The 26,815-nt window shown below is 36.2% G+C and overlaps 1 protein-coding gene across 4 annotated transcripts in view; it reads right to left on the bottom strand.

Annotated features, from left to right (window-relative positions):
• The window catches only part of VPS13B (vacuolar protein sorting 13 homolog B), a 595,475-nt gene that overhangs the window by 284,696 nt on the left and 283,964 nt on the right, over positions 1-26,815 (bottom strand). Inside the window, exons 26-30 of one of the 4 annotated variants that reach the window (XM_040972638.1) lie at positions 21,511-21,682; positions 20,848-20,962; positions 18,896-18,962; positions 13,385-13,793; positions 6,484-6,595 (exon numbers count right to left, since the gene is read on the bottom strand). In XM_040972638.1, coding sequence (XP_040828572.1) covers positions 6,484-6,595; positions 13,385-13,793; positions 18,896-18,962; positions 20,848-20,962; positions 21,511-21,682 — 875 coding nt within the window. Of the gene's footprint in view, positions 1-6,483; positions 6,596-13,384; positions 13,794-18,201; positions 18,344-18,895; positions 18,963-20,847; positions 20,963-21,510; positions 21,683-26,815 lie in introns of those variants that run through there. The other 3 variants (XM_040972637.1, XM_040972639.1, XM_040972640.1) reach the window with 3 other exon arrangements.

Here is a 26,815-nt window from a genome sequence, read left to right as displayed (position 1 = left end):
AATTTACTTCCACTGGAACTCTGGGTAACAGATTCAGCTTTAGTGAGATAAAATGAACACTAACCAAATTGATCCTTTTGAGGTAACTTTTAATATGTTTTGCTGTGTTCTTTATATAATTCAGTGTGAATCTCAATTTCACATCACTGCTATCTAAGTCAGCAACAATTTTTTTTCCCCTACAATCTGCAGCAACCACTGTTCTACTATTTTCTGTGTCTGCAGACTCCTCCATTTCAGACACTTCATAAATTGTATAACATGAGGCCTTTTATGGCTGCCTCCTTTATTTTTGAGAAAAATGTTGAGTCATTTTCTAGAATACATCATACTTAATTCATTTCTGTGACACAATACTCTATTGTATAAATGCATTACATTTTGTTAATCCCCTATCAAACAACTGATCTTTGGGTTTCTTCTGCTTTTTGGTTGTAACGAACAATGCTGCTATGAATATTTGTGTGCCTGTTTTTGTGTACACAAATGTTTTAAATTCTCTTTTGCATACATCTAGGAGTAAATCTGCTGCATCAAATGGTAGTAGCATGTTTTGCCTAATGAGAAATTGCCAGGATTTTTCAACATTGACTACAATATTTTACATTCTCACCAGAATCATATGAAACTGCCTGTGATACCATGAAGTACATATTTGATTTTCCTCACATTTCCTGGAAGAGAGCTGCAAAAATGGAATTTCCACAGTGTTGAGTATGGCTTTTATATGCTAATATGATTAGCATATAGGGGCTAGCTGGTCTCCACCAAAATTTCAGTTGGACTGAAGAGTAGGGACTTTCAGCTTCACTTCTCAATACCAGGGAAGATAAAGAGGCTAAACAGAGAGATAAAGAAGCTAGAGAGGGACGAGAGGGATGAGAGGGACGAGAGGTACGAGAGGGGGAGAGGGAGAAAGAGAGAGAGAAAGAAAGAGAGAGAGAGAGTTTTCCTTCTGTTGGTTCACTCCTCAAATGGCCACAATGGCCAGAGCTGGGCCAAGCAAAGTCAGGAGCTCAAAACTTCATCCTCCATACTTTTCCATGCACATCAGCAAGGAGCTGGATGTCACAGGTGGCAACTTAATTTGCTGAGCCACAATGCCAGCCCCATTTCCTTTCTTATTACAGCCATCCTAGTTTGTATAATTTTGACTTGAATTTCTTCATGCTGAAGGGAATTCTTTGGTCACTTTTATAACCTGGACATTTGTTAAAATTCTTGGTCCATCTGAAAATTGAATTTCCTTTCAATACTGAGATAGAACAATTCTTTATAGTTTGGGTAAAAGCCTCTTATCAGAGATAAGAATCTGCAGATATTTCCTTTTATTCTTTTTCAGTTTTACTTTCTTGATTTTTTTGCAACATTGAAATTTACATTTTTTGATAAAAATCCAACATTTGCCACTTTCATTTTGTTTCTGTGCCTGTGGTGCCTTATGAAAGAAATTATTACTTGGGCCACCACTTGTGATGCCGGCAACCCGTGAATCAAGCTTCAGTTGTGGCTGCTCCACTTCTGATCTGCCTTCCTGCTAGTGAAACTGGGAAGGCAGTGGAAGACAGTCACTGTGCTTGGGCCACTGCCATCCATGTGGGAAACTCAGGCGAAGCTCGATTGTGCTGGCTTCAGCCTGACTTAGCTCCAGTTATTGTGGCCATTTAGATGGAGTAACTTTTTGTTTTCTCTCCAATTTCACCTTTCAAATAAATATATATATCTTAAAAAAAAAAGGCCCCAAACCATTAACTAATAAAAAGTCACAATGACTCATTGCTATTAGATCTATACAGGTTTTGTGTTAAGGTCTCTCACCTATTTTGAATTAATTTGTATGTATGATATCAAGGAGCAGTTCAATTTCATGTGACTGACTGGTAGTACAATCACCATTTACTTAAAACATTTTTTAGTCACTGAATTAGCTTCACATTTTTTCAAAACCCACTGTTAGCATGCTGACCTATGTCTGAGCTACAGTCCACTCTGGCTATATGCTTGTCCAGTGCTAGTGCACTCCATCTTTACTACTGAGGCTTTCCATTAAGTTTCAAAATCAGAAGTGTGGGTTCTCTAATTTGTTTTGTTTTGCAAGACTGTTTTGGTGACTACAGGTACTTTGATCCCTGCATTCCTTATGAATCTCAAAATTAGTTTCCAATTCATGCAAAGAAAAATTCTGATGGAAATCATGTTGAACCTATAGACCAATTCAGGTATTACTACCATGCATCAATCTAAGCCTTTGGTCTGTAAAGGTGGTATGTTTCCACATATTGGAGTATTTTCAAAATCTCTGCTAAAATATATTTGGCAGTCTTTAAAATGTTTGTTTTGCACTTTAGGATATACTTATGTATGGGTTTTTCATGGTAAAGTTTAATTATTTGAAAAGCAGAATGACAGAGGAAGAAGAGAGAGAAAAGGATCTTCTTTCTGCTGGTTGTCTCTCCAACTCCCTACAATAGCAAGGCTGGAACTGGGCTGATACCAGGATCCTTGAATTCCACCTGCATGGCAGAAACCCAATAATGTGGGCAAACATCTGCTACCTCCTAGGCACACAGCAGGAAGTTGGAAATTCAGAGTACCCAGGACTCGCACCACTCTGATAAGGAATGTGGGACTCACAAGAGAAAGCTTCACCAAATATGCACATTCGTTGTCCTATTTTTGTTTGATACTATTACCAGTGGAATTACTTTTGAACTGCACAGTTTTGACGTTATTTTTTAATCCTAATTCTGTACTTTTCTAAAGATTTTATAATGTGTAAAAAAGACACACTTTTACTTATTACAATCTGACTGGCTTTCATTTTATTTTCTTACCTAACTGCCCTGGGGGAACCTCTAATGTAATGCTATCTCAGATTGAGAGTAAGCATCTGTGCATTGTTGCTGGTTTAAAGGGGGAAAATATCCAGTCTTTCAACATTAACTGGGCTGCTTAGTAAATACCATTTAGCAGGTGGAGAAAGTTAGAAAGCCAAGACAGAAAGAAGAAACACAAAGAGCAGATTAAAAGAAAGAGAAAGTAAAAACATATGGGAAGGGAGTGAGAGTGAAATGACTGATGTATAAACAGAGAGGAACTAAATGTTGGAAATAGGAGTTTAAAAAGGAATTCACTAAAACATAGATTCTAAAATATATATTTTAAGCAAAAACAGTTAAGAACCTACGTGCCTTGCTTTTGCCACTTGTGAAAAGAAAATGGGGACATTTACTATAGAAACAAAATATCTGTTTTATATGAGATATGAGGCACTGAAAATCTAAAGAAACAATGTAAGCTTATTTTTTATACTTGATATTTCATGAAAGAAATCAAATAATTAAAGCAGTGAAACTAGAAAGAAAATAAGGTAGAAAATGCACAAAGAGGGGTTTAAAAATGAGAGCATATAGAGAGGAAAGAGACAATTAGTTTTGAACAGAAGAACGAAATGAGGAGACAGAGAAATGACATTTCTGGAGAGATGAATGGAAAGAAGCAAAGACAGCAGAAACAGGACAGAGCGTCTTCACAAGTGGGGATGGCGGTCCATGTGTTTTGCTTGTATTCACATATAAGACTATAACAGTTCTGTTACAGAGTTTCTTCCTTTGTTAAAATGTAACTCCCTCATTTTGAGCAGTGTATTGCATAATAATTTTATATGACAGCTTACAAAACAATGAGGTTATAAAGGCATTAAAGATAAGGCACTTAATAGCCACAAATGAAACCCATCGGGAGAGTGAGACAATCAATCAATACAAGACAAGTCAAAAAATAAAAATGCTGGAGTGCCATACTCAGGTTTGCTGCTTATCATTTTAGACTTTCAAGAAATATACTTTCAAAGGTATCCCTCTTTAAGTTTTGAAAAGTTGGCCGTCTCTCACTTCCTTTCAGGAATTCATAAGGCTCACCACAGTTTTTCACAAACTCTAGGTAGTCAAACAATAACACAGTGTTTTCCACTTTGGATTACTAAATGTGTGCCAAACTTGTTTGAGCAACCACTTACACAAAATGAAACTCGTGTTTTATGGAACACGCAGTGGGGAATATTGTGAAGTGGACCACAAAATGGGGGAAATTACCTTTCAGTAGAGAATTAGAAGTAGAACATAAACAGGCAGCCTAGTCGTTAAACTCCTCAGCTCTCTTGTCCAAGAAAAAGTTTCAGAAATCAGCAATGACTAAACAGTAGTAGTCAAAATGTCAAATTACAGACCTAGCTAAAAAAATCATTCTTTTCAGTACAATTTTTACAGTGAGATATATATATCATAAAATTTACTTTCGATATAAATTTTCAGTTTACTCACACATTTATGTAATTTTTATTACTCTCTAATTTCAAAACATTTCATTACTCCAATATGAACTCCATTTTCATCAACATTTGCCATTCCTACCCCATTCCGCCAGACTTCAGAAACACTAACTTCTGACTCTATGTATGTATCTTCTTTGGATATGTCATATAAATGAAGTAATATAGTAAGTGCCCACTTGCATCTGGTCCACTGAGATTTTATGGTTATTATCACCAGAGGAATATGAAAAGTAGTCCCAGGATGTAGGGCCCTAGGCTTTGTGCAGACATTTTTATTATAACTGAACCATTCCCACTCTCATTTCATTCTAATGTGGTTTCCTCCTCGTGCTATATTTTCTCTGATGATGATACAGCATTTCAATGAGACCTTAAAGTGTTTTTGATAAATTCCTTTGGGAATACCTCTGGTTAGTTACTTATTTAGAAATGACTCCAGAATATGTGCTGTCAAGGAAAAGGTATCTGGTTGAGTATGTCACATCATTCAGGACCCAGGTTTTTATGTTTGATATTCAAAGACATATCACAACCCTAGGGTTAAATGAATACTCCAAAACTATCATATCTGCTTGGAATTCAAGTTCTCTTGAGCAGGGAGATACAATGATATCAACGTAAAAGAACACAATCCCAAGGAATAAAAGACCAACCGTAAGGCAATTAAGCTAACCGTTAAGGGTCTGCTTAGGAGGGAGATGAGAATGAAAAGAGGCTGCTGCAGAGACGGGAATGCCTCACAGAGCATAGTCTCCCAAGCATTAAGGATAGAATTGACCAGAGAGTGGAAAGGTAGAGGAGAAAAGGAACTATCTCAATGATTCATTCTGCTGATGAATCTTAAAACATAGGAATTCATCCGCCAAAAGGAAAAACTGGGACCCTATTTGAGGGTCACTTATATCTGAAGTGGAAAAGATAAGCTGGCCTCAAAGATTTTCCAAAAATATTGGAACATTAAAGCATTTCGCCCAGAATTTATTTTTGAATAAAATCCATCCCTCTAGATTCTAAGGAAGCCAATAGATAAGAACGGTAATTATCACTTTATCATTATTTGACAACTGTACATTTACTCTTACTATCCCAATGAGGTAAATACAAAGTTAGTTGGATTAGGTAATTCCTGAGGCCTCCTTCAGCTTTAACATCATGGGTTTTCACACAAGCTAAACATTTACTAGAGTTATGAATATTACACACTACCAAAAACATTAACCACAAGGTAAGACTGTGATACACATATGTTAACGGGAAACTGATCAACTCATTCATCAGAGATAATTGAGAAATACAATCTTAGATTGATCAAATGTTAAAAATAGCTGTCCCTGTCTAGGTGGCAAGCAGATTACCAATATTTTCCTGGCAGTAACATTTACTGGAGAAGAGCAGAAATTCATTTTTTAGAAGAGGGAGACTAGAACAGCTGAAAAACAGACCAGCGGGAAGAATAAGACACTTGTTCATCTGTATTTCTGTGACTTTTCTCACTTGGTATTATTTGCAACTGCACTTTTATGTCTGGCAGCAGTGCCAACTTCAGTCCAAATCATGAATTATTTTTATCATGTTGATTACATATGTTCGTCAGTTTAGTTGTCTATATATGCTTTGTGTGGTTTGCAAACACTCAGTGACAAAATCCAGAGCACAGCATTTTCACAGAAAGTGTTTACTGTGAAATTTCTCCTTAGAAGTTTGCTTTTCTTTACAGCTTTGATCCATATGACAGCCAGCCCTATGTTTCAAATAATGGCTTATTCTTAAATTAAGAAAATGCTTTGCTTTGATACAACATGACTACGGTAGGATGTGGTAGTTCCAGAGAGGACCTCATTTTCTTAAGTGATTAGAGATTTGGTCAAATTTGAAGTCTGCTAAAATTTTCCAAACTAGGCTTCTTCAGTTTTATGGTGACTTGGTACTTATATTCTGTTATTCATCAACACTTCACAGAAATACTTGATTTGTCTGAATGAATTTAAAAACCCACAACTGAAGAAAATCAGAAAAACCTGGTTTTAAATATCAAAAGACCCCCAAATGAAAAGTATTTCTACAGGCCACACTAAGCAAGTTTTATTGATCACTGTACTTTTTGGCAGGATGAAATTGTAGCAAGATTCAACATGAGAAAATAAACTTACTGGTAAATATCCTTTCTGAGGACAGATCTGCCAAGGGGATTGTCAGCCTGGGGAGCCATGGCAACAGAGCCAATCTTCAAAACCATAGTGTCTTCTTTAGCTTCCTGATTCACTGTGGAAAAAGAAAGATTAATGCACACACTGTAGATTTGTTCATGAACGTCACAAATAAGGAGAAATCTGATAAATGAAGAATACTAGAAAGAAAAAGTAACAGTTAAAATTAGGGTATTTGAGATTGTTCTTAATGCCCGCTTTCCCGAATACCCCATCAGGTGGTTTTCTGTTATTATACACAGTCAAAGTAGCAATGAAAACATAAACAACTCCACTCTAACATTAAAACACACTATATTAAGTATATGCAAGTAATATGGAAGCCATATGCTTATATAAATACACAAACTATTTTTACAACTTTTCAATTATTTGAAAAATAGGGCAGGGAGTAGGGCTGGGGGGGGACAGGTATCCCACCCACTGTTTCCCTCCTATAAAGCCCCTAACAGCCAAGAATGTGTCAGGCCCAAGACAGAAACCTGAAACTGCACCCAGGTCTCCCAGGTGAACAGTGGGGATTCAAGTACTTAGCTGTAGTACTTGTGAGTACTGTTGTCCCCCAGAGTGTGCTTTAGTAGGAAGCTGGATCAGAAGTAGACAGAGGACTAGAGTCCCTGGCAATCTGATATGGGTAGTAGGCATCTCAAGTGGCATGTTAAACACTGTGCCACAAAGTCTACTCATAATTCCAGGAATATTAAACTATTACATCTTCCAAGTGATTTTCTTTTTAAGATTTGTTCACTTTTATTGGAAAGACAGATTTACAGAGAGAAGGCGAGACACAGATCTTCCATTTGCTGGTTAACTCCCAAAATGGCCCAACAGCCAGAGCTGAGCCAATCCAAAACCACGAGCTTCCCCGGGACCTCTCACACCAGTGCAGGGGTCCCAAGACTGGGGTCATCCTCCACTGCTTCCCTGGCCACAAGCAGTAAGCTGTATTGGAAGTGGAGCAGCCAGGACACGAACCAGCGGCAATATGAGATCCTGGTGCTTGCAGGTTGAGGATTACCCAAGTGAGCTATCAAGCCGGGCCACCTAGTGATGGTTTTCAATGCTCCTTTCTTGTCTACAAATATATTATATGATATCATAAAGGGAATAACAAATTCTTAAAGCTACTTAAATTTATGATTGATAATAATCAAACACAAAGAATCGCAAACACGTAGTGCATTAAAATTCAAACCTGTCAGAAAACGCAAACATGATGGCTGCAATGCTGGAAAGTGTTTAGCATAAGAAAACATTCTAACTTGTTACTCTCAGCGCAAGTAGCATCTTTACCTGTTTGAAAGTTCTACATCGCACGATGTAGTCTAAAATTAAGAAGTCTCAGAAAAGTAAGAAAAAATCCATCTCAATAACTCACGGGCAAATTCAGTGTCTTTTCTAAGGGTTCTTTCAAATGGAAAGTAATTCTTGATGGTTCTACTCATTTAACCTTACATATTATTTTCCAACAGATAATTCTACGTCAGTAGCTGTTTAAATATTGCTTAAAATTGTTTAAAAATTTTTAACACTATGCAATATTCCAGATTTTAAGGTAAACATATTCATATACTAAAACTCATCATTCCTCTCCAGCAATTAACATCTGCCACAAACAGAATAGAAAAGGACTGGCTGCAGGATCTCAGGAATATCCTGCACAGAATATGCCTACAAAGGCACACAATCCATATTTCCCAAACTTTTCTGCACAAAGAATGCAAACGCGAGATTATTTCCAGCTGCTTTAGCTGTACACTTGGTATGGTCTGACTTAGATTAGCCTTAAAAAGAAAGCCAGAATGAAGAAAATCACAAAAAAGTAAGTAGAAAGCTATTCAGTGAGAAAAAGAAGGAATCAAAATAAGAGGATCCTAAAGGGAGGGGGAAAGGCAAAATGGCAGTGAGGCTGGAGGAGGGCAAGCTCAGATAGAGGGGAAAGAGAGAAGCCACCCCAGGAAGGATTAGCATGTGGCCACCAGAGTGAAGGCAGTACTTCTAAATGTCCACAACAGGAAAGATCAAATGGAAAAGCACTCTTGAGCTGCACTATTGTCCAACGTCGAAAGACCTGCCTTGATTATAGGACCTCATATTGTGAACACTGTTTACATTTCACAGATCTTGCATTTTATGCCAAGCTTATCAAATAGTTCCATGTGGGGGAAACTTCTGATTAAGCAGCAGGCATCAATTAACTCAATAAATAGTGAGCCTGGAGAATGGACCATACCACCAAAGTGCAATTAGTGTACTTGCTAACTGTTCTTTCAGGCTGCAGATACTACTCACCATATGACCGTCTGAAATGGAATAGAAACACTGCAGTAAATGAGGCACATATGGAAGAAAAATGACGTACTTGGTGCTACACACAAAGCCAGAGCCAAGAACAGAATTCTGTTTGTTAGGAGCCAAAAGTATTCTCAGTAGAATATACTGAGAATGAAGTTATAATTTTAGAAAGCACTTAATGCAGATCATTCATAATCTAAATTAAAACGATTTATTAAAGAAATTATCAAAATATTTGAGATATAGGAAAAATTAAAATATGTATTTATATAAGACAGCACCTTGAGTCATTTTTCCAGTTACTATATAGCTGGAAAAAAAGCAAGAATCCCCTTTTGGGTTTACTTCACCTTCATTTACTAGTTGGATCGTATGAGGAAATGTTCCTTCTTAAAGCATTTTTAACATGAAAATAAATACCTTCCTTCATTGCTTTAACTATATTTTTAAGGACTGATTTCTCATGAGAAGCTACTTTAGAAAACTCATGAGATCAAAACAACAGGCCTCAATGCTAATATATTCATGAAAAGCTTAAGCTCGAAGTCAACCACCTATAATATATGGGAATCTTAAAATCACACAGCATACACATAATTAAATGCAGATGTATAATATCACTTTTCTGAAGCAAAGATTAGAATGCTAAACATATTTATTATCAACTGAATTTTAGGCAGGATTAAATTATTGGAAATTTTGCATTAACATAAAGTCCAAAAGATTTATCTTTTATGGGGCAACAGCATGTATATGTCTCCGTGTGTGTATGCACGCACACAGAAGCATGGATGTGCACATGTGTAGGCCAAATGAGAAGGCTATAAATAACTCTGAGATCATAAGTTTATATCATGAATCAAAAGCTTCAATAAAGTTTAAATTTTCACACAATTTTTGGATGATGTAAAACCATGTTGCTTACAACCGAGTCTTCTTTGGCCCAGTATGAGAAATATGTTTGGAGACTTCAACTTTCATCAGATTCTCAAAAGAAACTTAGTGGAGTAAAACATTTAAAGTCTCAAAAGTATCTGAAATTGCTACTATGTCATGTGATATCTTTTACAGTCTAACTACTGCAGTAGCCCTACATAAAGCCATCAACAAAATTTTTAATTAGTCATTGGATATTAGCAGTTTAAGACAGCAAAAAGGCTTAACAAATGTGAAAATATTATGCGTACTAATGGAATGTTGAATATTATGTTCTACCTTCTTAGACCAATTTACATAATAGTACTTATTTCTAATGGAATTACTGCACCAATCATGACTTCCTTATTCAATCACATTATAGCTTTTTCCATGTGTTAAATAGAAACATTAAATCTTTCATATAAAATACACATCTGAAAAAAGATCTACACTTGGGTTACATATTGGGATAAATGTGCTGATTTACATACTTTTCCATCTGTATGGCCTATTATTTCCTTAGTTTTCCTTATAGAGTACTCCTCTATTTCTCGATTAATTACTTACATCCAATTGAAAATAGAGAATTGGGAGGGGGGTGAAAATATAAAATCTATAGTGTAAGAAATTTTGAGAAAAAAAATCACGAAACCTCACAAACATGTCTCATAGGAGAACTCATTCAAGGTAGGAAAATGCCTTATACAACCAAATAGACATTTATAGAAAAAAAAATACTAATATGCGGGTACTGTGGCACAGCAGGAAAGCCACCATCAATGGTACCAACAGCCCTATGGGTGCTGGTTTGTTTCGCCTGCTCCACTTCCAATTTACCTCCCTACAATGCGCCCGGCAAAGCAGCAGAGAATGCCCTAGGTGCTTAGGACACTACACTCAGGTGGCAGACTTGAAAGAAGTCCCAGGCTCCCGGCTTTGATTGGATACAGAACTGGCTGTTTCAGCTATTTGGAGAGTGAATCAGTGAATGGAAACCTCTATGTAATTTTCTGTCTTCTTTGCAAATAAATACATAAATCTTTTTTTTTCAAAGAAAAGCATGTTCAATTATCACAAAAAGTCATATTCATAATTTTAATAAAACAGAGAAGATTTCTTACATATACCAATCTAAAATTGCTGATTTTAATTAAAAGATATATCACAATATGATGGTATTTTTGAAAATAAAATGGAGTGCCCTAGATTCTTTGCAAAATACTGGTACATTTCTTTAATGAAGACAAATTATGTCTGCCTCTATGGTGCTTCCTTATCAGTTACAAAGTAAAAATATAGTTTGATAATTTCAACAATTTTTATGCTTATGTCTCTTCCTCCAAAGTTACGAGAAAATGCATGCTCTCTGTATAGAAATGAAGTTTTTTCCCCAAATCTATGCAACTTTAGTAATGTTGTATTTCCCAGGATTTGTTAAACTTTCACATCATAAAAGATAATAAGAAAAAACATAAAGGTCATTGCCTCGGCAATGAGAATACAGTTTCTTACCTTTTTAAATGATTTATTTCTTTTGTTTGAAAGGCAGATTTAAAGACAGCTGGGAACAGACTTTCCATTTAGTTGGAAACCAGGAGTCAGGAACCCCATCCATGCTTCCCAAGTGGCTGTCAGGGGCCCATGCACTTGGACCATCTGTTGCTCCTTTCCCAGGCCATTAGCTGGGAGCTAGATCAAAGGTGGAGCAGCTGGGACTGCTGTCCACTGCAGGCAGCAGGTTAACACACAAAGCTGCAACACTGGCCCCTGGATTTTCTTTTAAATCAGTTAACAAATATTAGGTAAAGACTCAATGCTGCTTCTTGTTAATGTGTATCTATAGATGAAATTTACTGTATGGTACTATTAAAATATTACATACTCAGCGACAGTAACTGCAGAATCCAAATTAACTGATTTCAAGATAGTCCTTATTAAAAATTAAACATCAAAAGTAGGAAATAGTTTCTATTAACAATCTGCAGTGTAATGTAATAAACTCACCATTAGAGCTAGGTTATTATAAAGTTACAAAGAAGCTAACTATATTGCTTTTACTTCAGGGTGAAGTTTTTTAAATTACATGAATGAAAAAAAAATATTTGTAATAATACCATTAAACAGCATACTTTTCCTAAGACCATCTGATTTATGGCAGACAGACCAACAGACATAAACAGAATGTGGTTTTCCCTGCAATTTAACATCAGGACCATCAAGTCTTCTTCCTTTACACACTAACTAAAAGAGAAGGAAACAAAAAAACTCAAAAAAAAGACTTTCACTATTTTTATGTAGCATAGATTATAACCCATACCTCAGGTACCCAAGCTCTTTTCTCAAACCCACTGGGCCCTAATTATTGTCTGGTCATATTATATGGTTTACTCTAATTTGAACCCCAAGTGATGGTACTAGAGAAATGGAGACTTTGAAGAAGTAATTACCCACTAGAGACCCAGGCACATGGACGTGGACGGGAGTGTTCTGTATCAGTGTGAGGAACAAGTTTGTTCCTTTTTGCCCTTCTGCCTTCAGTCAGACGAGGACACAAGAAAGCACCACCACAGACACAGAGCAGTCCTCACCAGACAGCACATCCGCTGGCGACCCTGCCTCAGACCGAGAAGCCTCCAGAACTCTGATAAGAGAGTTCATGTATTTATATATTTTTATAAATGGCCCAGTCCAAGATATGTTACTGCACTTAGCCATCAACTAAGGCAGCATACCACTATGCAGATAAGAATTTATACCTTACCTTCTTTTGTAATTGGGTACAACTATGTTTTGATCAAACAGCTGAAAGTGGTATAAAATGTGGAAAGCCCACTTTGAAAGAAATGTCAACTTTCTCATGATAGCTTGCTTTGAGATGGGAGTGGCACTTAACACACATTCTCACACTATCACCATTTCAAAACAAAAACATTAATACAGACTAGTTATCAAATTTACAATTATTATTACTATGGTTTTTTTACACTTGTGGATCTTAAATTAACTTGTTCAAGATTTCTCAGTTTAAAAAATTGAGACTGGGCCTCAGGCCTGTGTAATTTACAAGTTCATTCATTAACCACTGAGCTGTAAGGTATCTGAAGATCATTGCAGATCTCCATTCCTTCAGAGCTCAGGGGAAAACAGAATCTTGTTGATGGAGGTGGCAGGATTATCCACACATGCAGCTCCAGATAGAATAATGGCACAATTCACTGAGAAGCCTGGAAAAAGCCACAGTGGACTTGATGTATTATTTGTTTGGCCCATTCTTAATCATCAAGTGGATTTTTAAACCACAAAAGCTTTACATATTTTATCAATGAGTAGTTTTACTTTTAAACAAAATTATACATATACATGAAAACATACAAATTTAATGAAATAAATACCAGGCAATATAGGCTTCTGAAAAAATTTCTTACTTTACTAAGATATACTTACCCAGAATTCTGACATCTCTCCTAAAGATTTCATTATAAAATGTTTGTTCTAAAATATACCAAACTGCATGCACAGTAGTTGTTAGTGTTTCAAGGAATGGATAAACAAACAACAACAAAAACCAGAAAATTAAACACCCCAGAAGAAAATATTTTAAAATCAGAACAGAAAAATAAGAAGACAATACCTTCAACAGAGGGCTGTATTTCTTCTGTTTTTGGAACAAAAACTCTTATTACGCTTGTGTTGATATAAATCAAAGGTAAATTGCGAGAAGTTAGTGTATGGGTCCGCATGGGAAGGCCAGAAGATTTCCTTTTCTCTTTTTGGGTCCTTGGCAGTTTTGTGTGAAATATACTAGCGATGGCATTGAGCAAAGGAAAACAAAGGACAACATCAAAGGCTTGTGCAGAAAGAAGAATTTCATGAAGAAAATGAGGGGAGCCATCTGTTAAACCTTCAGATAATTTATGAAAACATCTTCTCTCATTTCTTGATGTTAACTTGTGGCGGACATTTTTTGTTACAGCTTTTGTATAGGTCAGAGAGAGAAAGCCATGCTGCTGATGAGAGCCATCTAGAAGTTTTGTAGTTGTCTGTTCCAGAAAAAGGAAATCACAAAATAAATTTCATTAAATATAAACCAAAACGGTGCTATTAGAAAACTCAAAATAATTTTAGCATGCTGAATTTTTATTCACTGTTTAAGTCTTAGTAAAAACACATGGCTGATAAATAATGCAGCTACAAAAAGCATCTAAAACTTCAAGAATAACTGAATTGAAGGTAAACACCCGAGTTTTGACACATAAGTAATCTCTTCAAGAGAGGTAGTTAATTCCTTTGTGTCTACGCTCTGATTTTGCTTTATTAATAACATTAAGAACTTGCCCTCCTCCCTTGGGTTAGCACATTAAGGTATCACCTGCAGTGCCAGAAGCCCATATGGGTTCAGGTTGAAGTTTTGACTGGCCCACTTCCAAACCAGCTCCCTGCTATGCACCTGGGAAAGCAGCAGAAGATGGCTCAAGTGCTTGGGCCATTGCCATCTACTTGGGAGACATGGAAGCAGCACCTGGCTCACAGTCCCAGCCACTGTGGCCATTTAAGGAGCAAGCCAGTGGAACGAAAGACGGCCCCTCCTCCTACCCTCTAGCTCTCTAGCTCTAAATCAATAATTTTACCTTTCCCTTTTCATTTCTCTTTTTTGTAATTTCTTGATGATTTTCCAGTATGCCATAACAATATGAATCACAGATGGGTATTTAGATTAAATTTTTAAAAATTACACATATTTGTATTTGGTATTGTTCTGAATATCAGACGACTGCCTTAGAAGACCTAAGTTTTATAAACTGATTTTTCTTTACTGATTGGCCAATTCACATAAGGACAGAGCCTATAAGAAGAGACTGTTGATTTCACACTTTGATACAAGAACTAATGAACTATTCCACTTCACTGGAAATAATGACACAAAATGAAACATTTGTCTTTCAGAGTTCTAAGACTACTCTGTTTTTATAAAACCTCCAGGGCGCAGCAGAAGGGCCTAGTGGCTAAATCCTCCCTTGCCTTACATGTTCCATGGTCCCATGTGAGCACCAGATCATGTACCAGCTGCTCCACTTCTGATCCAGGTCCCTGCTTGAGGCCTGGGAAAGCAGTTGAGGATGGCTCAAAGCCTTGGGAATCTGCGCCCACGTGGGACACCTGGAGGCAGCTCCGGGCTGCTGGCTTTAGATCAGCTCAGCTCCAGCTAATGCAACCACCTGGGAAGTAGGCTGGGGGGAGAGAGGATCTTTCTGTCTCTCCTCTCTGTGGATCTGCCTTTTCAATAAAAATAAATAAATCTTTAAAAAAGCCTACCAACTCTTTGAATGTATTACCAGATGTGTGTATTCACACACACGTATATATACACACATATATATATATACTCAACTAAAACTAAGCTATATATCATTAATAAAACATTAATATTTGTGCTAAGCCTAGCTCAATTAGTCCTCTATTCAAACTGAATACTATAAACAATTTATAATAAAACAATATACTTTTTAAAAACAGTAAGACATATAGTTTTATATTCCTCAATAAGCATGGATACCTCTTGAAAAACATCTTCTGATACTTAAAGTATTTGAAACCCTAACTTGAAAATTACTAAACATCAAATAAGAGTACAACTGACATAGACCTCATTCCCAATACCTGAAAAAATTTTCCAATTATCAGAGAATACAGAGTGAGAGGAAAGTCAAGAGTTATGAGGGAATAAGGAAAGATGAAATTATTTACATTAATAGGAAAAAAGTGAGAAGCTGCAGAGTAGCAATGCGTGTCTGAGCCTATGTGATCCCATAACTCCTACTCACGTGGTTACTTAAAATCCACTGACATAGCAGGAGGGGAAAAAGTATGCAATTCATCCATCAATATCAATTTTGTTTTTAAAACTTTTCAACAAGGATGAGAAAAAGTTTCAGTTTTTTTTCTGAACCGATTTTTTTCTTTTTAAAGAAGGACTTTCAGGGTAAGTATTAAACAGCATCATAATTCTCACTGTTCTTAACTTTCTCATTCTCTGATTGCTTTTCTTTTTACCTTCTTCATTCCAAGCCAACTGGAACAAAGGAAAGCTTCCAGTACTCCAGGGCCATTACCCTGCTGCTCCACAGTAGGCAAGAATGAATGGAGATGAGTGGCTGCAGGGTAACTCCATGCAAGAGGTCAGAACAATGTTGTCTATCCTATGAGCCTAAAGTGAACTTGGGGAAGCAAGGTGGCAGGGACCATTGATATACAGGCAAATTCACACTATTTCTTTATTAGTAATGTCTGAATTCCGGATATAATATGAAAAGTGTTTAAATGTATGAATATTTTGAAAAACATTTTAAAGTACTGAATGCACATACAGGTGAAAAGCACATTACAAAAAAAGGAAGAATTTTTATTAAGATTGTTACGCAGTTAGCTTCTTTAAAGAAAAAAAATGATATCAATTGAAGTTGAGATAATATTTATATATACCTTTAATATGGTAACAATCAATACTTTGTTTATTTAAAATGAAAAGTTAGAAAACACTGACAAAAAAAGAAATTTTAGGAGCCAGTTTATGGTACGAGCATTTCAAATGGGCACTGATTCAAATCTTGCCTGCTCTACTTCTGATCCAGCTCATGCTGATGACCAGGGGAAGGCAGTGGAGGAGGGCCTAAGCGCTTGGGCCCCTGGACCCACGTGGGAGACCTAGAAGCTCCTGGCTTCAGGGTTTGGACTGGCCCAACTCTAGACTGAGCAGCCTTTTGGGGAGTGAACAATGGATGCAAGATGGCTTCATCTCATGTTTTTTCCTCTCTGTGTAATTCTAGCTTTTAAGTAACTAAATGTTTAATAAATTTCAACACAAACTACTTAACTTTAAAATAGAAGATAAAAAGTAAAATCTTAAGTACATTATATTAAATTTTGGTTGTGAAGGGCTACAAATTAAAATGATCAGATTTGTGTCCCAACTGTTCCTCTTCTGATCGAGATGCCTGCTTATGGCCTGGGAAAACAGTGGAGGATGGCCAGTAACCTTAAACCCTTGCAGCCACATGGTAGACTCAGAAGCTACTGGCCATGGTGAACCAGCAAATGGAAAATCTTTGTCTCTCCTTCTCTCTGTAAATATGCCACTTCAATAAAAATAAATAACTCTTTAATTCTTAGACACTAATGGACAAAGGAGATAAAAAGGTCTAAACAGAATTTACAAATATATCTTAGAATCATTTTTCCCCAGTACTAAAGACAGAGTACGCTAGAAAAAGCTAAAATCAAATCAGAATCATGTGCTACAAAAAAAATGAATACAAATGTGGGCCCAGTGCAATAGTAGCCTAGCGTCTAAAGCCCTCACCTTGCACGTGCTGGGATCCCATACGGGTGCTGGTTTATGTCCCAGTTCTCTTCCACATCCCTGTCTGTGGTCTGGGAATGCAGTTGAGGATGGTCCTTTGTCTTGGGACCCTGCACCCATGTGGGAGACCAGGAAGAAACTCCTGGCTTTGGATCTGCTCAGCACTGGTCGTTGCAGCTACTTGGGGAGTGAATTAATGGGTTCATGATTTTGTCTCTGTCTCTCCTCCTCTCTGTATCTCTGTCCAAAATAAATAAATTTTTAAAAAAATGATTGATAATGTATGAATAAAATTAAAGTATTTTTATAAAGATATATTTCTTAAATTTGTTTTGAGTTATAACTATGGAAAATAGTTTACATACAATTAAATTAATATTTAAAGCAGTTGCTCCTCATTTAACTATTTAGTATTTAAATGAAGATGTTGATATTAATATTAATATTTAAATGAAGAGCCATATTATGCTCTTAATATTTAGAAGTATATTTTTGCTGATTTTAAAACAATTACTTAAACTAGTCAGCTAGGTTAAGAAAATATTGAGATGTATTTTAGCATTAAAAATGCAGATTTTTAGACTTCCGTAAAGTCACTAGTAAATAGTTGCGTGTTCATCTTCCATCCAATCACAGAGGTACAGACTTTTCTAGATTTTACAAGGCAAGAAATAAAGTGCTTTGAATTAACTGTTAGAAGACAATGTCACAAAAGGAGAGAAAAAAGCAATCTCAGTAAGAATCATAAAAGTAATGACAAAAGCAGTAATGGGCAACTCTGGATTATCCAATACACACTATTTTAAAAAGTCATCAAATTCAACACCTTACTTTCATTTTTCTCATCTGATTGCAAAATTTGTTTGCATTCACAAACCCGAAGTGACAACAGCATGTGCAAGTTTCCCAGAAACAGTTCAGAGAAGGAAGCCAGTCTGATTTAAAATTACATTCAAGATAATTTATGAAGTGAATGATGCAGAGGACAATCAGAAATGAGAGTTGACTCTAAAGATAGTTAAATGCCTTCTCTGGGTCCTACTAATGGGAGTTCTGCAATTTTGTAGCATAATTTAAAAATGATTTCTTACAGAAGGAAAGAAGCCAGAGCAATTACTGAAAGGGTCCTGCTTGCTGACGGGTCGAACCAACAAGGTGCGTCTGTTCAGCTTGTCGGTACAGGAAAGGAAGACACCTCCACATTGCCCCAAAGACCAACACTCTTCCCCCAGGCTTGAGGTGATGGACAGCAGCAAAGCAGGTAAAAAGACAAAAAGCAATAAAAGCCATAAGCACAAAAAGTCTGGAGAGTTTTAATTCTGCTCAAATTTGCATAGATTTAGGTTTGAGCCAGTGCTATCTATGGCCTCTGCCTAAACCACCTTCTGCAAAAGCATTGCTAATGGAAGTAAACAAAAAGTAATTGCTTTTAGTATAAAATTACTTATTGTTTTTGGTAAAGGACAATCCAGCATGATCTCACAGTGTAAAACAAACTTTCAAAAAGTTCACATAGCACATGAAAAGCAAACAATATTTATGAAAGTATTACTACCTTTTCTTTTTTGATAAATTTATATAATTGCTTTAACAGGGAGATGGTTACAAAACATGAGCAGTTCAAAAGAACAAATAGCTTTTGATTTACAATAAAATTTTGCAGAATTAGGCCAAAAATAATTTATCCTCAGCTCTAAATCCTGTAACCATTACTCCTATTGCATTAGAACACATACATGATTTAAAATATACTTTCAAAAATTATAATTACTAAATGAGTCTCACCACAGGTTTTTCTTTGCACTGTAGAAATACTCCTTCAAAATGTCCTGACTGCCAACCTTCCCCTGGCCTGGAAAACATAAGTTCACCTTATCTGTTCTCTTCATGTTTTCTCAGTTAAAATTTGAGCATATATAACTATTTCAAATAATTCTAAAGTTAACAACACTAAACTGAACTAAAACAGAGATGTGATAATACAATCAGAGTAATTTACATTAGCAACACATCCTGAAAGTTCTCCACTAAAGCATTTGCATATTTATTCATTCATTGGTTATCAACTTCTCATCCAAGAAATTATGAAGGCCTTCAAAAAGTTCATGGAAAAAGGTATTATTTAAAAATGGAGACGATTCTGAAAATCGTATTTGCCAAAACACTCGCAGGTTTTAATTCTAATTTCCCATAAAGTTTTTGAAGCCTTGTTATAGAAACACCATAAGTGTAGCATTTACGTCAATATATAGGAAAGACTTTATTCTAAATGCTTAGCATAATACTTGGAACATAATGAACATTCACCATTCATTTAGAGTAAATGAATGAATGATGTTAGCAATGAAGATGTATACGCACTTAAGAGTGAAATTCAGGATGGTACACCATAGATATTTACTTTACCATGAAATTATTTGGGCTCTAATATTGTGCCTATGTTTCACATGCAGAGATTTTTATGATGGATATTATCTGAAAGGAACTAAAGGGCAAAACATGTAATTATCAAAAGTCAATCAGTAACTCACTATGACAAATCTAATTATCACACTATGGGACAATACTCCTTTTAACAATTCTTAATATATATGCAATAAAATGTGAGGGAACAACACAAAGTTTGTAGAAAACGCATATCAAGAAAAATATGCATGGAATGCAAACTTTTTGCATGAAAATAAATTTATCCTTTAACTGCATTTTCTCACATGTTTTTGAAACACCTGTATTTTTTCACAAATTTGACACAATTTTTTAGCTTTAACAGATGTGACAGCCATTACATAATGTGATACATTCTATAATATATAAATATAATAAAAATATATATGATATAGAATGGATGAAAACACAAATCCCATTGTAGAAAAAGAAAACTTGCTGAAGTTAAAAAAAAAAAAAGATTGGTTTTGGACCTGTAATCCATCAATATATGCACAGAAACACTTATGTGCTTCTGTCGGCAGGCAATAAAAAATTGTTGAATGAATAAATATTATGAATCCAGAAAGGAAAGGATTTCAAGGCTGTTTCTAAGTCAAAATATTATGAAATTGATAATATGATGTCATTTGAAAATATTTTTGAAAAACACTTGTGAGTTTTATGGTGCATGAGCTACGTTTCAATTAAAAAATATCAGAGAAGCAATAAAGTCCAAGCAAGAACATTCGCATTTTTTTTCTGGAAAAAATAGTAACAATATTATTACAGAATTTTGTGAAAATATGCAAAATATTTTACTACTAGTTATTTATCATTACAAGTAATATTTGCAAATAATTATATATATGTCCCAAGGAAATTTACTGGATAAGGGACAAAATGGTTGAGGACACCCACCACATGCATATTAATCATCTGTGAGATAAATAGGTTTTTAAAGTATTTAGGGAGATAAGCTGCTGATCCATATCAGTACTTGCTGTTCGACTGATGGAAGATGTGCCTGGGAAGTACACAGCAAAGCAGAGCCATCACTGTGTGCCAAGCATCCAAGTGAATATACAACCTACATGAACAGCTGTGTGACAGGACTACTACATACAGACTAATTCATTTGCTATGGCGGTGTGAATAGTTAGTGATATGCTACCTTATCAAAACCTTTCATTAAACTGTGTATTAATGAATATAGTACCTTTACAAAACTAGGCAAATCAGAATCAAAACATTCTCATACTTTTTTTTTCAAGAAAATACAGTTTTTCCTACATTCAGTATTCATTATTTACCTGCTTCTATAGTGATCAATATTGAAACTCTCGATTTTACATTTCACTTTAGTATACACATCCTGGACATCTATGGAAGCACTGAGATCTTCCAGTTCACTGACCACACAAACCTCTGCAATAGAAGCAGACATCATCATCATCACAGTTACCCATCACCAAAGCTAAAAAGGTTACATTCTAAAATTTGCATTGGTACATGTATCCTGGATACTGTCACGTGTACTAAACAAAGGCAAGCTTCTTTATTCACATCAAAATTACTACCAATATAAGTATTGCAATTAAAACAATACCTACTTGTAAATCAAAATAGGAAGTCCCATTAAATATCTGAAATGCTAATCTTGTATTAGTCAAGAACTTTTGTAATACTTTTAATTATGATGGCAAAATGTCTCAATGATATAAGGTCTCAATGAGGAAATTTTCTCATCATCTTTGTGATGAACTCTAACCCAACCAAAACAAAATTTAGGTATTTCAACTTCGAACAGATATATAAACAACAATGCAGCATACTAATAGCATTCAACATGTAGGCATGTTAAGATTTAATGGCATTTCCTTAATTATAAGTGCAAATACAATTGAGTCTAATTTGCTTGTAATATAGTGTTCAACATCTGAGCTTTAAAACAGGGAAGAAAAGTAACTTCATACCTGTGCCTTTATTTTCTGGATCTGGAGCAAAGAGCTTGATAGTAATTTTGGGAAGGACCCACTGCATCCATAGACTCACACGTCCACTAGATCCCCCAATGTTACTGGTAGTTTGTTCCAAGGTAACAGAATCTGAGAATGGGGAGTCATCACCTGCTTGTATAGAATCTCCCTAGAGTAAGGGGAAAAATCAGAACTCTGTAATTTAAACGAAAGTAATTGAAAATGTGATTCAAAATTGACATTACTTTAAATTTTTATACAACATATCTAATCACAATTATATAAATACCAATCATAACACATAATGATAACATAAACATATTCTACTCTAATGTTTTCTACAGTTACAAAGTACATAAGCATTATCCTGGTTTCCTCTAAAAGAGTAAGTAAGATCGTGCCTGGCGCAGTGGCCTGGTGGCTAAAGTCCTTGCATTGTACGTGCTGGGATCCCATACGGGCTCCGGTTCTGGTCCTGGCAGCCCCGCTTTCCATCCAGCTCCCTGCTTGTGGCCTGGGAAAGCAGTCGAGGACGGCCCAAAGCCTTGGGACTCTGCACCCATGTGGGAGACTGAAAGAGTCTCCTGGCTCCTGGCTTCGGATTGGCACAGCTGACCGTTGTGGTCATTTGGGGTATGAATCATTGCACACAAGATCTTCCTCTCTGTCTCTCCTCCTTTCTGTTTATCTAACTTTGCAATAAAAATAAATACATCTTTAAAAAAACAAATAAAATATTTTAAAAGTAAGATGCAAAGCACGTCAGTATCACAAGAGAATTCCCTAAAACAATATGCTCTAAGTTACAGTGAAGGGTCAAATATAAACCTTGTTACGATCATGTTTTATTATTTCACAATTACATCTATGTATTTTATTTACTGTTTATCTTGTTTTCAGTATAGTTGAGTGAATGCTACAGAGATTCTTGGTCCAAAAAGGCTAAATTATTTCCTGTCTATCTTTTACAATGAAAATTTACTGTGGCAGGTGTTTGGTACAGCATGTAAGACACAGTGTTATATGTATGATGACATGCCATATAAGTGTGTATGACCACAAGCCATGTAATAATGTCTACATTCAGTTTCCATTTCTGAATCAAACCCCACCTGCCTGCTAACGAGCACCGTCAAAGGCAACAGTAGTGCAAGCTCAAGAACCTGCGTCCTGGCCATCCATGTGGGAGACCTAAGTTGAGTTCTGAACTCCTAGCTTCTGCTGGGTGCAGCCCTGATTGTTGCAGCCATTTGGAAAGGAAACCCACAGACAAAAAGATCCCTATCTGTTCATTTCTCCTTCTCTGCCTAGAAATTAAAAAATTAAAACACAAATCTAGAATAACTTTAGGAAACTGATTAGCACAGTTTTGAAAAAGCACATCATGCTTCATATATATTGACACAGGAGAACATTAAATGATTTAACAATTTTTTTTTAATACAATGTATGGCTAAAAATTCCCCGGTGAAGAGCATTTGGAGTAGCAGTAAAGTTGATGCCTGAGATGCATGAATCCACCCTGAGGTGTCCGGGTTGCAGTCAATGATGGATGAAGTAGTTGGGTCCCTGCAATCTCTTGCAAGACCCAGAATGTATTCTTAGCTCCTGGCTCTGGACTGGCCTAGATTTGTTGTGGAAGGCATTTGAGAGGAGGAAGATATCTGTTTCTGTCTGCATCTTAAGTAAATAAAATGAAAATTTAAATAACCTCTTAGAGAAATGAAGCATGACTGTGATGCTAAGAAAATTGTATGAATAAAGTTTAATAGTTTTTTGTTTGTTTGTCTGTCTGGTTTGGTCTTTTTGGCATCTTTTAGCAACCAAGAGAAAAATACAAGGCAGTGCTGGTGATCAGTCATCAATGTGGTCAGTTTTTAGGATTACATACCAAATGTTAGTTGGTTTTTAAAAAAAGCTTATTTATTTTCATTTACTTGGAAAATGTAGCAGAGACAAAAAAGGAAGAAGGAAGATAGGAATGGGGGCGGGGGGGGGAGGAAAAGGAGAGTAGGGAGAAGAACCAGAGAGAAAGATTGAGACTGAGATTGATTGGTTTTCACTCTGTTGATTCACTTCCCAAATAGTAGCCATACCAGAGCTGGGCCAGGCGGAAGCCAAGAGCTGGAACTGAACCCAGGTCTCCCACATGCATGGCAGGGACCCAAGTACCTGAGCCATCACCTGCTGCCTCCCAGGGTGCGTATTAACAGAAAACTGGCTCAGGAGCAGAGGTGGGGGTCCTATCTGAGGCACCCAGACTTGGGACCTAAGAGTCATAAACAATGGCTTAATTTGTTGTGTCACAATGCCTCTACAAAGTATTTGGGTTTCTAAAAATATCAGTATATCCCGTTGACTTGAAACCTATCAAAAACCAAAATCTAAACAGAAAATCTTGGAAAATAAAGTCATACAGTCTAAGAGCTAGTGAAATACAATGTGACGTGCTTTTGTTTAAAAGCTCTGTGTGTGTGTGTGTATGTAAAGGAAGCTCTTATAAGTTACAAGCCACTCATCTTCAAACTTCGTCATGTCATCAAAGAGTGGCCATAAAATGGAAAGAGTCATCAAAGAAAGACAGAGCCTCTTTGAACAAATCTAGGGGTAAAGCCAAAAAGAAGTGGTCCAATGCAAGGTTGTTTGATAAATATCCCCTATGACAAACTGTTACATAATTCCCCAACTAAAAGTCTAGATCCCCAGCTGTGCTTTCTGAGCTAGGGAAGATGTGTGGTTTTGCAACTGAGACAAGGATTGCATTTTATGCGCTGCTTAGTAGTAAAGTACTTTTCACACTGATATGAAACTACAGATCTCCAATAATTTACATCAGAATTATCAAGCTCATGGAAGCTCCTGGTGAGGACACATGAACAGGCTGAACAAACTGTACATTTGGAAGAACAAAATTTTCTTAGCTCAAAAAGATGTGTGTGTGTATATGTATATATACAAACATACATATTTCAACATTGATCGTATATATATATATGTAATTAAGCTTAGTCTGACAGGTAGTACGTAATATGTAAAAGACGTTGGATATCACCATGTGATTTTAGGAAGGTCTTTTCTCAGAGTCTGTTATCCCCTGTGTAAAATGGTTACTAAAATGGCATTTACTTCTTAGGGTTAAAATGAAGCAAGAACATGCACATAAAGTGTTTACATGTGGCAAATACTTCATAAGTGATGCACATAATTATCCAAATGAAGTTTAACCAACTGCACACCTGCACACTTAATAGACCCAGATATCTGTCTTCCCTTTCTCATTTTGTCATTCTCATACAATGAAACACATTTCTATATGATAAACATTTTCAACCATCCAACAGTTTATTCCTGCTCTGAATGCAAACAATGTCACTTCCTTATGCTAAGCAGTTATGACCAGTTGTCAACAGCTAGAACAAAACTCCTACCTCTTACCCGCAAACAAAACTTAGGACAAGACAACATCACAGCCAAATGCTGTTCTCTTTAGATAGCCTCTCACAGCATAAGGCACTTATCGAAGTTAAGTAAGTCATTAGCCCAACACAAAATCAAGAAAGGTAAACCAACATCCCCATTTGTGTTCCTACGTACATGTCACTTAGACAAGGTTATATTCAGTTTCTATTTGAAGGCTTTATCTTGATTTCAGTGTTTTACAACATCTCAGACAGAAAAAAATTCAACCCCCTGAATCTAAGGAGGGAGAAAAGACCAAATAGGGAAGATTCAAAACAACTGCCAAGTGTTTACTATAGGAATATGTGGGCTCAAAGCACAATAACGCAATAGCACCCTGGGGTTCAGTGCGACAGAAAATTATAAGGTTAAACCTGAAGACAGCAGTTCCATTTACATCAAGTGAAGTAAATGTCAATAGGTCACTGGAGAGTGTTCATATAAATTATTCTCTCCAAAGCAAGTAATACTAAATTTGCTGGGATTAATATTCTTGAGTTTGAAATGCTATAAAAAGATCAGGTTTTTGATCATCTTCTAACATTCCAATAAATATGGCAAGCACAAACTAACTCCAGGAAAGGATTTTTTAAAATACACTTAGATAAAAGTTTCATGGTACCTGTATGACTTTTTTTATGGTCAGCTTCTTAGACAAGAACCAGGCATAAGTTAAATCCTCCCTGCAATCTTTAGAAATGATCACATCCTGACACTTGAAAATTGCAGAGAAAGAGCCCTTCCAATCAGGGAGACCTCAATTTTTAATGCTACTGAGTATATTTGACTGAGAATGCTACAAAAACAGCTTGCAAATGTAAGCACTCCTGAGGAAAAGCTTTACTCCTCATCTAGTTTCAGCTTTCATTTTGGATTTGGTGTGGTATTGCTAAACATGTTTATGCATTAATTTTCTGCTCTGTTTCCAGATCTAGAAAAATCAGGCCAGAAATGAAAATGTTCAACTATTCTCCCACACAACCTTGGGCCAAGTTCTAAAATAAACAGTTCAATTCTTTCACTATTTTATTGCAAATTGACTGAAATACTGAGTTTATTTTCTTAGGTGAATCTATCTTTATTCATCTGCAAGAGCAGACACTTCAATATTTCCTCTTTGGCCTACATCACAGCTCAGGGATGATCAGTTTTACCTACAATGCTACTCCCTTTCCTCGAAACAAACAGTGTTTTGTTCAATCACAAAAGTTCCCACAGGGCCAAGCACTTCCAGCACTGTGTGCACGTGGGTCAACAGTAACAGGGACTGTTGTGGTCCCTACTACCCTGGCTTTTCTATTTCAGTATGGGGGGGAAACATTACAGGACTTAACTCTTTCACTTGCCATCCTATTCAACTCCCATTTCCCAGACTGAAATATAAGAACCAGAGCTACATTCACACAAGAATACAGAGGTTTCTACTAATAGGATAGCAGTTAAACATTCATAAGGTATAAAACAGCCAAAGATCATATAAATAAACATTCCTATACCAGTCAATATGAAGAGCTGTTAAAAGGCATTTCTGAAAACTAGACTCATGGGCCCAGCTCAGTAACCTAGTGGCTAAGCTTCTCACCTTGCACATAATGGGATCCCATTTGGGTGCTGATTTGTATCCTGGATGGCTCACTTCCCATCCAGCTCCCTGCTTGTGGCCTGGGAAAGCAGGGTGGCACCTTTATCCTTGGTCATTATATCTCTCAGTGTCTCAACTAAATTAATAAATAAATAATTTGAAAAATAAAATGAAAATGGAGGGATGGATCACAAACATGCCACAACATCTATACACAATGGAGATGGGAATTAATATTCCCATTGTATAGATGTTAAAGCA

Source organism: Ochotona curzoniae, unplaced genomic scaffold (assembly GCF_017591425.1).
Source record: "Ochotona curzoniae isolate NIBS_2020 unplaced genomic scaffold, NIBS_Ocur_1.0 contig_2318, whole genome shotgun sequence".
NCBI lineage: Eukaryota > Metazoa > Chordata > Mammalia > Lagomorpha > Ochotonidae > Ochotona > Ochotona curzoniae.
The sequence above is the reverse complement of the archived record's forward strand: the minus strand, read 5'-3'. Positions and strand labels throughout refer to the sequence as shown.